At 36.5% G+C, this 16,097-nt stretch overlaps 2 protein-coding genes across 2 annotated transcripts; one reads left to right on the forward strand and one right to left on the reverse strand.

Annotated features, from left to right (window-relative positions):
* Positions 1-1,828: 1,828 nt before the first annotated feature.
* Or1l8 (olfactory receptor family 1 subfamily L member 8) lies at positions 1,829-2,761 on the reverse strand. The gene has a single exon (NM_001000825.1). It carries the CDS (start codon positions 2,759-2,761, stop codon positions 1,829-1,831), a length of 933 nt encoding a protein of 310 aa, NP_001000825.1.
* A 10,626-nt stretch (positions 2,762-13,387) lies between these two features.
* Or1ak2 (olfactory receptor family 1 subfamily AK member 2) lies at positions 13,388-14,335 on the forward strand. The gene has a single exon (NM_001000968.1). It carries the CDS (start codon positions 13,388-13,390, stop codon positions 14,333-14,335), a length of 948 nt encoding a protein of 315 aa, NP_001000968.1.
* Positions 14,336-16,097: the final 1,762 nt, after the last annotated feature.

Below are 16,097 nucleotides of genomic sequence, written 5' to 3' on the forward strand. Positions count from 1 at the left end.
TCATATAAAACAGTGTCTTCCAGGCATGAAATGCCACTGAACTCATGAACCTACAGGAACTATTGTCTGTAAGATCAAACCAGTCCAAGTTCCAATATAGACAGGAGAGGGGTTCACAAAGTGTCATCTCTAGTTATGAAGCTTTTAGCACTCGAGGGCTGCAGTATGGAGAATCTCATTTCTTTAGGGAGGTGGTTTCTGATAGGTTGTTCATGCTTCAGAGAAAGACTCTACACGTTTATAGGCATCACTGAGTGGACTCAGGAGTATAAAACAGGAAATGAAGTTGGGAATTGGTGGTGTCTGGGAAGACTTGGACTGGGGCTGTAGGAATGGATTTGACTTAAACACATTGCATATGTATATGAACTTCTAAAGGAATGGACTAAATTATTTAATAAAAATAAAAGAAAAAGAAATACTCCAAAGACAAGTTTTGACACTTATAATTCTATCTTGTTGAGTTATCAAGTTATCTGCCTGAAGCTAGTGTTTTCCAATACACAAGCACTTGGAATGCTTATTTCCAACTGTTAATTATTAGTTGCTCACCATTGCATTGACCATTTTATGTATTGATAATTTCAAATTCCATGAACGACAGATTTATTTGAACACATTTAAACATTATGAATGGCTACAGAAAAGCATAAGTGCCCTATTTTGTGGCTCACATGCTTACACAAACACTACTCACATGCATATTTATTTTGTTTCACATCTTTTTCTTTCTCTTTCTCGAGGCAGAATCTCACTAAAGAGCTTTGGCTGGCTTTCAACTTACTGTGTACCCTAGGCTGGCCTCAAACTCACAAAGGTCCAGTATTAAAGGTGTACACCACCATATCCTGTTTTGCTCCACATCTTGATGTTCTTCAATAGTTTTTCAAGGTAGCAATAAAAATACATTCAATTCTTTAAATTTGCTGTATAAGATAGCATTCTATGGAATTAACCTCATCCTTATTTCTTGATTGATAAAATTTTTAATTTTAATTTTATCTGTTGAAACTGAGGTTCACAGAATATAGCCAAACATCCTAGTATTCAGTACATAGTTATGGAAGTATTTTTCAGTATTCTTTTCTGAGGATAATGATACATTTTAATCATATGAGTAGAAATTTCAAAAATAAAATATTTTACATATTTTTCCCTATATCCTCCAAGTGGAATGGATCATTTCCAAGATACTAGCCCCGCTTCTTCTTCTACTAGCATTTTAACTAAATGGTAAAGTATAAGAAAAATAATTAAAAGGAACTAAAATTAATAATATAACTTAGATAAGATTAAAAAAAAAGGAGATTACAGACAATAATCAAATTTAGGCAAGAAACATTTTAGTGAGAAAAAACATGGAAATTTTCCAATACAAAAAATAATAATTAAAATATAATCATCATTTTCTTCATCCTAACCCATTCTATCCTTGTCCTTATGCTCAGTTTTCAAAGGCATTCAACTGCTACAAATTTTGCAATTTTAAGTGTTACTTTCAATTGTGTGAAATTTTGGAGGATCGGTTTAATAAACACTGAGAAATTGACTCAAAATATTTGAGAGTAAAAGGATTAAATTAAAACAATTTTTGAAATATGAGAATACAGATAATGAGAAGGGAGAGAAATAGAGAATAAGAACATCTTACTTACATAGGTACAGGAATAGCTGATAGCCATCAGATTACCTCATTGGTTATAAATGTCCCCCATAGCCTTGTCATACATACATTAAAAATGCTAAACTCTGACTTTGTTTACCGAGAACAGCAGAAACAAGACAGGCATAAGTAAGGCACACTTTTGAGTTTGTCAAGAGATGCTACTTAGATTCTCCTTCTGCTTATGAGCTTCCTCAGACCCTGCTTCAGGTCTTTGTTTCTCAAGCTGTAGATGAAAGGGTTTAGCATAGATGACAAAACTGTGTAGATAATTGTTGCTATATGGTCCTTGACAGTGTAAGTTGACACAGGCTGTAAATACACATAGAAGATACTTCCATAAAAGAGAATTACCACAGTGAGGTGAGAACCGCAAGTGGAAAAGGCTTTGCACTTCCCAGCAGCAGAAGGTATCTTGAGAACTGTAATAAGGATTCTGATGTAGGAAAAGGCAATGCATAGGAAGGGGGTGACCAAAACAAGAGCTCCTTCTGTCACTATCACAATCTCATTGACAAATGTAGAAGAGCAAGATAATTTTATCAGAGGACTGAGGTCACAGAGAAAGTGGTGAATAACATTGGAGTCACAAAAGGTCAGAAGATTAAGCAAAAGTGTGTGCAGAAGTGAATGGAGGTGAGGAAAGGAGCAAGAGAAGGTCACTAGTAGGACACATCGATGATGGTTCATGATAGTGACATAGTGGAAGGGGTTGCAGATGGCCACATACCGGTCAAAGGCCATTACTGCCAGAAGACAGCTATCACTGTTGCCCAAGGCATAGAGAAAATACATTTGTGTCAGACACCCTGCATAGGAGATGGTCTTTTTTTCTGACAGAAAATTCACTAGCATCTTGGGGACAATAGTTGTAGTGAAGCAAATGTCAGTTAACGACAGAAAACTCAAGAAAAAATACATTGGAGTCTGGAGATGAGGGTCAGAGTGGATGACCAGAATGATGAGCAGGTTCCCTGCTAGAGTAATCAGGTAAATGGTGAGGAAGAGGATGAAGAGTGGCTTTTGGTCCTCAGGCCTAGTGGAGAGTCCCAGAAGGATGAACTCAGAGACAATATTGGTTTTGTTATCTCTTTCCATTGATTTAGATGCAGTTATATAAAAGAAGCTTTGTTACTTAACACATTCTAGTTCAGTGGTTCAAATCATGAGAATCCAACCAAAATATAATCCATATTTCTTGGGTATGATGATGAAAATACAATAGTTCTTTTTGTAATGCTGAGGATTTGGCTCTCTCCCAAACCTGTGTTGTCGATGACTGGAAGGTCAAAGTAGATAGTCCTAAAGCCAAAAGTCAGATTCGGGTTCCAGTTGGATCTGGGGGTTTCTAATTCGAGAAATGCTGGAAATTATAAGAGAAAAGAAAGAAGTGCCAGTCTCTGTGAAGTGGTCAGGTACGGGTAGGCAACTTCTTCCAGCTCACCTCCATATATAAAATCTTTGCTTCTAGTTGTCGCTGGAAGATTCTTCTAGCTCACCTCCATGCCAAAAGTCTTTTCTTCTAACTTTCTCCAGAAGTTGACATTCTCCACTGCTGCAAACTATCCCCAAGCCAGTGTCTCCACCAGCATTCAGCTTCACCCTCTTCCCCTGACTGAGGCTGGTTAACTAGAAGAGGAATAGGGAATGAAGGCAGAACTAACAAGCTGCTCAAAGGGGTAACGTATCTCCCTTCTCTTGCCTCAAAACCCTACTTTTCCACTAACCTCTGGGTCCCAGTGTGATCCTACTTTTTCAGCTCTCATCTCAAAAGACAGAGATGCCCTGACTCCAGAAGCAAGGGCTCTTGATTGTAGAAGTCCTTTTCATGTCTTGTGGCTTCAACTTTGCTAAGTTGAGTTCTAGGATTCTTGTTAGGCTAACTTCTGTGGTGTGATTACCTCTCAGAATAAAAAGAATTTGAATCATAATTACCAAATCTGACTCCAAGGGGACAGGTAACCCCTGAGGCTTCTTTTAGATGTTAAGGTTAATCTCAGAATGTTTCAATTTGATTTCAGTATTCCAAGGGTATACATCCAAACAATTATTATTAAGGCTGTAAATGTATTTGAGTACAATTGTATGTTTAGGGATTTACTTATTTTTTATTAATCCTTTGAGAGTATCCTACAATGTATTTTGATTACCACACCCTGCTTCTCTGGTATCACATTTCTTTTTAGTTGTTTTAATAGTTGTGTGATTTATTTCTCTAATTTGCATCTCTCTGGTGATACTTGAACTAGACCATCTTTTCATATTTTTACTAACCATATATCTTCTTTGGTGAAATGCCTGACCAGGTGTTTGTCTAAGTTTTCATTTGGGTTAATTTTCCTATTGTTGAGTTTTAAGAATTCTTTATATATTTTAGATAATAGCCCTATATAATATTTTATGTAAATATTCCCTCAGTCTTTTTCCTTACTTCTTATTCTCTTGATAGCATTTACAAATTAAATAATATCTTAATTAGTTCACAGAATATTATGTTTCATCCTGCTAGTCTACAAACAAAATTTGTTGATTCTCCAGTCCCTGCTTCCCCTCATATTCTACAAGCACTCAGAATCTCCCTTCCACATTCATGTCACATTGTCCTACTGATCCTCTCCTCTGCCATGTCCCCAGCACTGCTTTAATCTTCTAGGTGTTCAATAATTATATATCTTACCCTTGGCCTTCTGATCCACTTAACAGAGAAGTAATGATTAAAGGTGTGTACTTATAGTGAAGAGGTTTCGCTATTTCACAATGAGCCAGGCATGATAACACACATCTCAAGGCCCTGGAGACTGACACAGGAGGATTGTGAGTCCCAGAACAGTCTAGAATACAGAATGATAATCCATCTCAACAAACAGAAAAGAAACATATATTAAGGAGAGGTGACATCTGTTAGGTAAAAGGTTGGATATCCGTAAGCAGAGGGGAAAAACTAGATCCTTATCTCTCATTTACAAAAACTCAAAATGGATCAAAAACTCAAATGGAAGATATGAAAATTCCAGAAAAAAATGCAGTCCATATTTGCCTGGGCAGGCCTTTCCTTTACTTTCTCTTCTCTCGCATATGACATATTTATAATATAGTCTTACCCCTCCCCTGACTCCTTCCAGATGCTTCTTAACCCCCTACTCACTCAACTTCATGCTCCTTCTTTCTGTTAGGAAAAAACAACAATGAGAAGTAAAAACTAAAAGGATAAAAACAATACAGCAAGCTCATAAAATAAACTAACAAAACAAACTAGTGAACAAAAAAGCATAGAGTTTGTGTTATGTTGGCCAGCTGGGGCCTATAAACCCAGGGATACGCCAATTGAAAAAAAATATTTTTCCCGTTTAACAAGTATCAGTTACAAATAGCCTCTGAGTTAGGGCTGAAATTTTGTGTGCACTTCCTTTTTTCCATACTGGGATTTTGTCCTGTTTGAACCAGTTTTATATGTGCTGGTTTGAGCCAGTATTATATGGGCTGGTTTGTTTTGTTGTTATTGGTTTGTTTTGTTTTGTTTTGTTTTGTATAAGACTCTATAAAAGGGCTTTTGTTGGTGTGATTTGACTTATTTAGGTCTGTGCATTGTTGTATGGCTAATATCTACTTATAAGTGAGTATATACTATGTATGTTCTTCTGGGTCTGAGTTACCTCACTCACAATATTTTTTCTTTTTTATATACTAATGAAACATTTTATTGTAAACCTTAATGCTAACACTTTCTATGTACTTTCTGGGACAAGTAATCTGACAAAATAGTGCAATTACAACTTAATAAAATCTATTCCTAATATGTAGAAATTCTGGGAGTGTGCTAAGATACAAGTGGATTAGATCTGATTCTACTCAATAGCATACAATTCCTTGATAATTCATTAGTTAGTCATCTTAGTCTTAAAGTAGATATTATAAGAAAGTGGATATTGCAGAAGATATCTGTAGCTCTACTGATTTCTCTGAATATATCATATCTATTTATTCAAGCAAACTAAATTCTGGAAGTAATAAAAGTAACCTTAATCTGGAAAAGAGTCTTTCTTATGTTCACCTAAAATCAAAAGGGATAAACATCAGAGATTACTCTCTCTGCTCTATAATCAACAGCAAGTGTCTCTATTTTGCACAGAGGAAAAGAGAAGGCATAAGGATAATTCCACGTAAACAGAGTAGAATTTGGTTTTTAGTTTATAAAGGAGGAGCATAAATGTCTACTCTGGTCTGGATCATCCTGTTATTACCACTCTACTGCTAAGGGTGATGGTTTTGATCCTTCTTTAATTACAGTCTGACTAACATTTGTTGAAATTTGGTTGCTGTTCTCTATCAGTGAGTGGGTCCGAACATTGTCTTCTAATTTGTTACATCGAATTTCATTCTAGATCACCTCTTTCAATTTGCACTCATATATCTGGATTCTACAGAAGAGGCACTATACATCTTTTAAATTGCAACTATTAATTTTCTGCACCCTGGATCAGCACCCTTTGTACAATTCATAGCTCTGATGAACAAAATATTGCTCTGAAGGAGTGAAGTATTTTTTTAAGAAATATCTTTAAGGGATTTTTTAAGGAAACATCTCATTGATCAAATTTTCTTCTGATGCTGACAAAACTGGTATGCAGCAGTGTCTGTAGGGAATCTTTCTATCACTCCTAAAATGTTATTATCCATAAGCAACACTGCAAACAAGAGAAAAACTAAAGCTCAGAGATTATATCAATGTCCACAAATATGTATATTTGTATATTAACATTTTTCATAATGATGACTTTAAAAATTATTACCTTTACAAGAGAAGTATGAACTTGCCACTATTTACAAAATTATTTCATATTTAAGTTTCCATTGTTTATATGTCTGTGAAAGGGTTTATATCTAATTATAGATATATATATATCACCCATTGTTTATATGTCTGTTGAAATGTGTACATGTAATTCCATGTATATTTTCCTTTTTTGGTTATGTCTGCCAAAATGCTGACATGTAGATGCACATTGTAGCAATGATCTTGAAGACCTAGTCCTGAGAAATGAGACAAATAAATCAATAGAGTGAATTTAAATTCTTATAAAATTCTATAGCATGGCATGCATGAACAGATGTGTATGTTTTTCTATTCTTGTGGGATATGTGCAAGTTATGAATGCATATATGTCTGCACATACAAGTGGAGGTCACAGGACCACATGTAGTGAGATTCTTCAAGAACCTTTTACTATCAGCTTGAAACACTGTCTTTCCTTAGCCCAGAGCATTTCAATAACTAGCCAGTAAGCTTTTCAGTATCTACATGTCACTACTGCACTTCTCACTATCTCTTTTGCTCATATCTCTATATCAGGCTGTCCTGTGTACTCTTTGGATCAAACTGAAGTCCTCATAATTGAAAATCAAATGTGTTCTTGCTCATTTACTACTCTAATCTTGAATAAACAAGTCTGTGGTGTGTAGCTACATCATAGCCTGCTTAATTGGTTCAAGAGAAAACTCTGAATGAATAGAATTTAAGTGTAGCTCTAGACTCAGTTAATATATGAAATAAAACCAGTGTTTTTTAGAATTGAGATTTTACTGTTTATTGTGAATCAGAATCATTCAGAAACTTTTAAAAACACAAATTGCTATGCTGGGAATTAAAAAAAATTGGATAATATTTTCTAATCTCATCTATTTGCCTGTATATTTCATGATGTTCTTATTTTTAATGGCTGAGTAATACTCCTCTGTGTAAATGAACCACATTCTCTTTATTCATTCTTCAGTTGAGGGGCATCTGGGTTGTTACTAGTTTCTGGCTATTGCAAATAAAGCTGCAAATAGCAAGGAGGGTTCAAGGTGTGATGCTTGAATCTTACCCAGAAGGGAAAATCAAATAGATGCTGAAGGTGTAGGATGTGAAGGAACTGTGTAGGAAGGGTAATGGAGAGGGGAACTGGACTGGGAGTAAAGGACTGGGAGTAGGGAGAGTAGGGGAGGGAGAATGGAAATTAGCAGCAGGGAATTGGAACATCTCTAGGATGTACCAGATACCTAAGATGGGGTAAGCTCCAGGAAGTCTATGGGGTATCTCTAGCTGAGACTCCTAGAAGTGGAGAATAGGGAACCTGAAGTGCCCACATCCTGTAGCCAGGCAGTACAGCCAATGGAGGGATATGGACACCAACCCACCACAAAGCTTTCAACCCAAAATGTGTTCTGCCTATAAGATATTCAGGGACAAATATGGACCAGAGCCAGAGAGAATGGTAAACCAATGACTGGCTCAACTTGAGACCTATCCCATGGGCAAGAACTAATCACTGACACTATTAATGATTCTCTGGTATGCCTGCAGAGAAGAGCCTGGCATAACTGTCCTCTGAGAGGCCTCATACAGCAATCAACAGATTCAAAGAGGCCCACAGCCAAACATTGAATGAAGCTTTGGGAGACTTGTGGAAGATTGAGAGACCTGGAGGGAATAGGGACTCCACAAGAAGATCAACAGTGTAAACTATTCTGGACCCTTGAGGGATCCCAGAGTCTGAACCACAAACCAAAGAACAAGCATGAGATGAAGAAGAGAATGGTGGTTGTGGAAGAAGTATATGAAGAGGGTTGGGGAGGAGGCACAGTCAGGATGTAAGGTGAATAAATAAATTAATAATGAAAAAAAGGTTTTTTAGTGTGTACGGACACCCTATAGGAAATCCAAAACTGGACTAATAGGAACTTAATAATCATTATTTGTCTAACTATATAGATGGTGAAAAGGCGCCTCACAAAAGATTCTATCCATCTAGAAATCATCTATAAATGCCCATGTATCTGCCTATGTATCCATTTATCATCAATCTCAGAAATCAAATCAGAATACATAAATACATTTCAAATTAATGGAAAATTAAGAAAATGCAAACAAAGACAATAATTTGAATACTTAATTTGCACAAGGAGCTCTCTAACTAGCTCCATGACATATAAGATGATCAAATTCAATGTGTTGCAAAGTAATATTTAAGAGATCATGAGGTATTCAGAGGATGAGGGGCTGGGTGGAGCACAATAGCAACCTGTTTGCATAGCATGTCTGAATCCCATTCTGAGCACCACAAAAATGAATGAATAAATAAATAAATAAATAAATAAATAAATAAATAAAATTTAAAAGTCTAATGGTCTAAGTATTGTTGAGTATTCGGCTTCATCAAAACTCACTTTTATTACAAATGTAAACATAAACTGTAAAAGTCCTCTGGGGTTCCATTAATATTAGTTATTTTCCCTAACCAATACTTTCTTTGTTTTAGACTGTTATATAACCAGCACATTTCTCCACTCTATTTCCTCTCTTCTCTCAACATTGCCCTCCTTGGTGTCTTTGAATTCATAGCCTCTTTTTTATTAATTGTTAATGCATGCATAAATGTATGTATATATGTATGTATATATGCAGAATAGCACAGGGCCTAACATTGAGTCTCTAAATGTATAATGATCTCATATCTACCAGTTGTTAATTAAAGTCATTCTTTTTTTAGACTATTACATAACCAGTGACTAGCAAGTGACAGAGCATAGTAGACACAGAAGACCTGATTAACACAGTGAGTAAATACAACCTGCTTGATCTGTATAATGCAATTAGCCTGTATGTTTTCAAGACTGACAATTTGCTCTTCTGGACAATACTATTTCTCCTTCTCTCAGCTAGAAACCTAGCTGAGTACTCAGCACTGGTGAAGTCATTGATAATGGAGAGAGTCTACAACTACACTTGATCTTAGCCAAAAGGCCGAGAAGCGATGAGAGTCTACAACTACTAATTTACTAAACTAGAAAAATCCCTACCAACGATCTAAACATTTGCTCTTATGCCGACAGATAAGTATAGTCTAATAACCTCACCAAGGAAACTTCTCTGAAAACTTATAGGAGAAACAGAAATCCCACTTGACAGCTGCAGTATGTTTCCTATCCTTGGGGATCAGTGATAATTGGTCTCCCTTCTCACCAATGGGAGCTCTGAAACATCAATGCCAGGTAAATATTCCCATATGTGCCACTTTCAAGCTTTCCAGTTCCAATATTGTGACTCCAGAAATATATTCTACATATACATACAAACCTTGGGGCTTTGTTTCCACTCCATGAACAGAAAAGTTTGAGTCTCTAGAAAGGGCTGGAATGTGAATTTGTCTGAAAGGAGCAGTATCTAAAAACCCAAGAGCTCCATATCGACAAAGACTGGCTGAAAATAGGTAAGTATAAAATCAGAGGACCACAGTTCAGGTATGGGCTTTTCTGGTAATTCAGTGAGTTCTACTTAGACAAATGTCTTCACTTCTTCATATCTTAGTTTCCTTGGTGAAAGAAATAGTTTCTCTTCAAAAATTAAGATTCTGATGGGATGTGTAAACACTTTTAGCACAGAGAAGCAGGACACCAACAGTCAGAGCATGTAATTCTGTGTATGTGGTTTTGCAGATATTCTGCCATTGTCTCCTTAGTTGATGTTTGATAAAAGCAGAGGATCTACATTCAGGTATGGCTTATATCCTGAGTATGTACCCTTGAAATAAAAGTTATTTCATGTCTTGTTACTAGGGAGAAAAAAATCTTGAAAGTGAAATTCAAGTGGAAAATCAAAGAGCAGTCACTCCATGTTTTTCTGTGATGAAAGAATATAGCCATTTCTTGACTTCTCCTTTGTCAAGTTTGTTTTTTTACTCTTCGTATGTAGATGCACCTTAAAGATGTACCAGTGAGAATACTGGTCTACATGAATTCACCTTCAGAGCCTAAACTCACTGATGAGACAACCCAGTTAACACATTTTGAATCAAGTGGTCCAGCCACCTGTGGTCAAACTGAATGCAATTTATCAAATTTTTCATATGGTCTCTGACCATGAGTGTCTCCCCTTATTGTGAACTGTTGCAAGGCATTAGTAGTTTGTAGTTTTAGTCCTGTTGCTTCTTATCTTGATAGATCATTTGTACTTCAGGTATCAAATTTTATTTAAATTTTTAAAAGAGCTTTCCCTGAGTCAAAATAGATATTTTGAATGAACCTTTTTAATGACTTCAACATAGTTCTCCTTTTGATGCTCATGCTACCTTTAACTGTATGTTTACCTGTTTTGTTTATTGCCAGTATCCAGTTACCATATAATCACATGGACTGAGTTCACTGGGATTTTTCTCAAATGTTTTGTGTCCTTGAGTACTTCTGGAATTAGAGAAAAAATAGAAACAGGAAAAGTTACCAACCCAGACCCTAGACTCACAGTGGAGTGATTTTAAAGACTAGATCTAGGGCTAGGGAGATGAATGTATAGGTAACTGTGAGGAGCTAAGTTTGATGCCAAGAACCCATGTAAAACAAAACACAGTAGCATGCATCTGTAATTTTCAGCACTCCTACAGAGAGATAGGGAGAGAGACAGGAGAATCCTCATGAAGCTCACAGGTTGACTAACTTGGCATATGTAGCAAAGAGCAACAGCAGACCCTGTCTTAATGGGATAGAAGACAAGAACACACATCCAAGGTTGCTCTCTGAGGTCAAAATATATGCACAAATGTGCTTTCATGCACACACATGAATATGCATACACATACACAGAAAGAAAAATATATATTTTATATAATTATTATGTACAAAATTATTTTTTTCCAAATAGTTCCCAACTATCTGTAGTGCATCTATGAAAACTTAAAGGCCACCAGTCTTTAGAGGTGAAATTTTCTGTCTCTGATGATCTGATATGTGGGGGAAAGAAACATTAGATATAGTTTGTGTGAACCAAAGAATATACCACTGGTATAGTATCCACATATCACAATCTTTATATCTCTACTTCTGTGCATTGTCTCTGCAGCCTATGATTTTTGAATCTCTCTCCTGAAAATTATGTAGACTTGCTGACATATGTTTTCTTATCACAGACTTCTTGGGTTTCTAAAACATTACATGTATTCTCCAATTTGAAAAGCATTCAAATAGATCACTTCTCTGTTGGTTCAATGTGATAGTTTGTTGTTTCTCAAATATTTTAGAGAATTCTGATATTTGTAGACTAGACTCTAGATACAGCATTTCCTTAGAAAAGACAGATGAAGTACAGCCCATCCCCATCCACTTCACCTTATCTTAAAGTCCTACATGTCTTTCTTTATAGCCTCACTGCTTGCAATCTTTCTGTTGTTGCCATTGTTGGCTACAGTTTCTCACCACATAGCCCATCTTAGCTTCTAACTTGCTACTATCCTGCCCTGTGGATAACAGACATATGCCATGTTATCATCTTCCTCTGTCCTCAGAATACAAGGATTACAGGCACATGTCATGACATGTAGCTTCCTCTTGCACACATGTTTGTATGAGCAATATAGATATAGATATAGATATAGATATAGATATAGATATAGATATAGATATAGATATAGATATAGATATAGATATAGATATAGATAGATAGATATAGATAGATAGATAGATAGATAGATAGATATAGATACATAGGTATATAGGTATATAGATATGTAATTTCTTCTCTACATAGCAAGAGAATGATCCTTTATGTCATAAGTTAAACACCTTCTACTTAATCACTCACACATATTCACAGGTGTCTTACGGAGAATAAAATAGAAATTTCCTAATTTGTACTAAAGTTCCATGTGCCCCCTATTTCTGCCTCTTCCCCTGCCTTCCCTTTGTTACTCTCCTCTGAACTCCTCCTTTGAACTACGGTTACCTTCTTTCTCTTCTAAATAGATGTGCATATTGCCATAGTGGTGTGTCTTTATCTTTTTGTTTAGGGTGCACTTGTAACCTTCCAATCTGTTCTTTACCTAGCTAACTTCATCTTATCTCTTCCTTTAACAATGAGTTACTTGCTAATCCCTAAATTTAAAGGGATCTGACAGTCACTTTGACCTTTTTTTTTCTTTTCTTATGGATGTGTTTGTAGAGACTGTGATAGCTCTGCCAAAAATATTGCCCATATGAGAAAAGAAACACAGGTTATGGGTGAAACACAGTAAGTAATCAATGAACATGGAGTGAATAAAGTGGTCCTAGTAATCTCATTAGTGACTTATTAGTAACAAACCTAAGAACACAAGCTCTAATTGCGAAGATTGTCAAGATTTTAACCTTACCCGTGCTTTCTAGGAGACTCAGTAAATTTTTTGATAAGTAAATTGTTATTGTTTGAATATAAAATATTCTCCAAAAGCCCATGTATTACAGGATTGGTGCTTGTTTAGTGCGAATGGTAGATAGTAGAAACTTAAAAGCTGGACTCAATGGTTGTGGCACCTTCAGAGGGAACTATAGGATCCTTGTCTCTTCCCATTCCCTTCTTTCATGTCACAGCCATAAACCAGTCATAAACTGAGGCTCTGGCTTTAAAAAAGTAAGCATTTTTGCTCTACATATACCCCATGACATGATCTGCTACCATGCCACTGGTCTAAACACAATGGACCCATGGACCAAAACCCCAGCACTTCTCTACAGTTGGTTGTCTCAGTTGTTTCTTCTAGTGCCACTAGGTCTAATGCGGTACATGTGATGGCCAGATCAGAGGGTCAATTTAGGTCTCAGTAAGAGAAAACATAGCAACAACACTCTAAGGAAATCTTGTTTTTATTTCTATTCCTCTCAAGGCACTATCATAATAAGAGTTCTTGGTGTGCTGTTCATTCTTTTAGTTCCCACTGAAATATGATGACAAGAAACCACAGTAGTGTTTCTGAATTTCTCCTCTTGGGCCTCTTGGAACATCAGGAACAACAACATTTCCTCTTTGGCATCTTCTTGATCATATACCTTGTCACTGTGGTGGGAAATATGTTAATCATTCTGGTAATTTTCTCTGATTCACACCTCCACAGTCCCATGTACTTCTTCCTGGCTAACCTCTCCCTCACTGACCTGTGTCTATCATCAACTACAGTCCCCAGGATGCTAGTAAACCTCCAAACTCAGAAGCACAGTATCCCCTATGCTGGATGCCTGTCTCAGATCTATTTTTTCCTGTGGTTCATTGGACTAGATGTTTTCCTCCTGGCAGTGATGGCTTATGACAGGCTTGTGGCCATATGCTATCCCCTTCACTACACCTTGGTCATGAGTCACAGATGCTGCATCCTGTTGGTAACCATATCCCTATTCCTTGCCCATTCATATGCTCTAACCCATATCATTCTCCTGTCTCAGTTATCCTTCTGCATGGACAACATCATTCCCCATTTCTTCTGTGAACTTCTTCCCATCTTGAAGCTCTCTTGTTCCAACATTTTTGCCAACCAGTGTGTGCTGCTCTACTGGGGAGGAGCATTAACTGTCTTAATTCCTTTGTTAATCATTGCTTCATATGTCCGCATTGTGGCCACCATTGTGAGAGTCCCATCAGCAAGAGGAAAGTGGAAGACCTTCTCCACCTGTGGGTCCCATCTCTCAGCAGTCTGCCTGTTCTATGTGTCTGCAATTGGGGTATATTTCATTCCATCTGATGCTGATTCAGCTAGCAAGGACAGGATTGCAGCAGTGATGTATGCTGTGGTGACCCCAATGCTGAACCCATTCATCTATAGCCTGAGAAACAAAGACATGACAAGTGCCCTGAGAAGATTCCTGAACAGGAGTTTGCTGCAACCTCCACAAAGCTAAAGACATCCTTTGGAAGAACTGAGGGGAAAATCAACTTATAGAATTCATTTGATGCTAAAGTTCAAATCTTGCATTTTACACTTGCTAACTTTATTTTCTAAGGCAGTCTTTAAAAAGTTAATTGAGCAATTGAGCCATAATCCTCTCACGTAATACACACTGATAAAAACATAACCTTTATTGTAAATGTTTCTGATAATAAATAATGTATGCAAATACATGTGCATTTGCTTGCCTTACTTCATGTACTTGAGTATATATTATCATCAACGAGATTCAGCATGTTCTTGTGAGTTAATTTTCCTTCTTTTTCATTACACAGATAAAAATAGACACTCCTAAAGGTTAAATCATTTGTCTGAAATTATACAGATACTTAGTGGCAAAGGCAGAATATGAACACATACAGCTAAATAGTCATGATTGTTACATGCTCCTCTCAATCACTGTTTTTTTCTCTGTTTTTTCATACTGTACACATGTGCCAGTGCAATAAGTCATGTCTCTCAATACTACTATGATACTGTGATAGATACATGTAGCTATGTAATTAGCCTGTTTAAAGATTCAACTGTTTCTCCAAGGGAACACATACTGAGCTTGAGCATAGGTCTCTAGTTATCTATACTGGATAACTTAGGAGCTAATCCATTAAAGTTTCTTTTCCTTAATTATTCATAAGCACAAAGCTAACAATCTTTTTAGGTCTATTGTAAACTATAACTTGCCACATTTTACTGCATCTGTCTATGGAACATTATTAAAGTGTTAAGCTAACACCCTATTAATAACTCAAATGAAATTCTGGATTTGCACTTCATTTTATGTTGATTTGATCTCTACCCATTTGTCAATATATTGAGATCTCACAGATAAGCCCAGATTTTAAAATGATATCTTAACATCCACCATTATGCTGCTCAAATTGAACACAGTAAAATATACAAAGATCATTTCTGTATACAAATGCTAATTACAGCATGAGATATGAGAAAATTAAATGGAACTGATTGTCTCTTCCCTGGACCAGATGGGTTCTGTCTCTATCTCAGAGCTTCCACTTGATAATTAGTTATTGAAAACCCAGTTCCTACAGTTTCCTGAACCTGAACTGTATTTGTTGCAAGGTTTACAATTGCTAAACACACCTAAGGATGGGGATGGGGCTAGTAATCTTTGATAGTCTCTGAAGTTCAAATATCCTGAGCAATTCTCTATTCATTACCCAAATGGACTGTGTCATATTTTGTCAAGTGCCCAGAAGTGCAAGGGCAAGGAAATGAATGCTTTGAAATAAGCATTAAAGGCTAAGTTCTGCTTAGTTTAAATTGTGGAAGAATCAAGGACACTATCTTGAGAATAAGGTATAAGGCAGACTGAGAAACTGTCCTTTATCCAAGAACTAATGGTAGGTTTCACTGTATTTGATAGAAGGAAACAAATAAATATTCTATTCATATATATTTACACTTAATCAGGCAGTGAGTACTATAAGACAGAGATTTAATTCCTGCATTTCAGCATCAGCTTTGTTATCAATGAACTACATGATAGCTGCATAATCATTTAAAAAAACAATGAGCACTGGCTCTCTGAGTCCTCTGGGGGACCCCCAGAGACCCTAAGTAGACTGTTATTACCAGAAGGCCTCCATTCTCCTACCACATTTCTTTTCACCTTTGACAGACTTGTGAATCTTAAACAATACTTGATAGGTTTCCTTCCCTCCATCCATCTTACCTGCTTGTTGAGACATTTGAGG

Source organism: Rattus norvegicus, chromosome 3, assembly GCF_036323735.1.
Source record: "Rattus norvegicus strain BN/NHsdMcwi chromosome 3, GRCr8, whole genome shotgun sequence".
Lineage (NCBI taxonomy): Eukaryota > Metazoa > Chordata > Mammalia > Rodentia > Muridae > Rattus > Rattus norvegicus.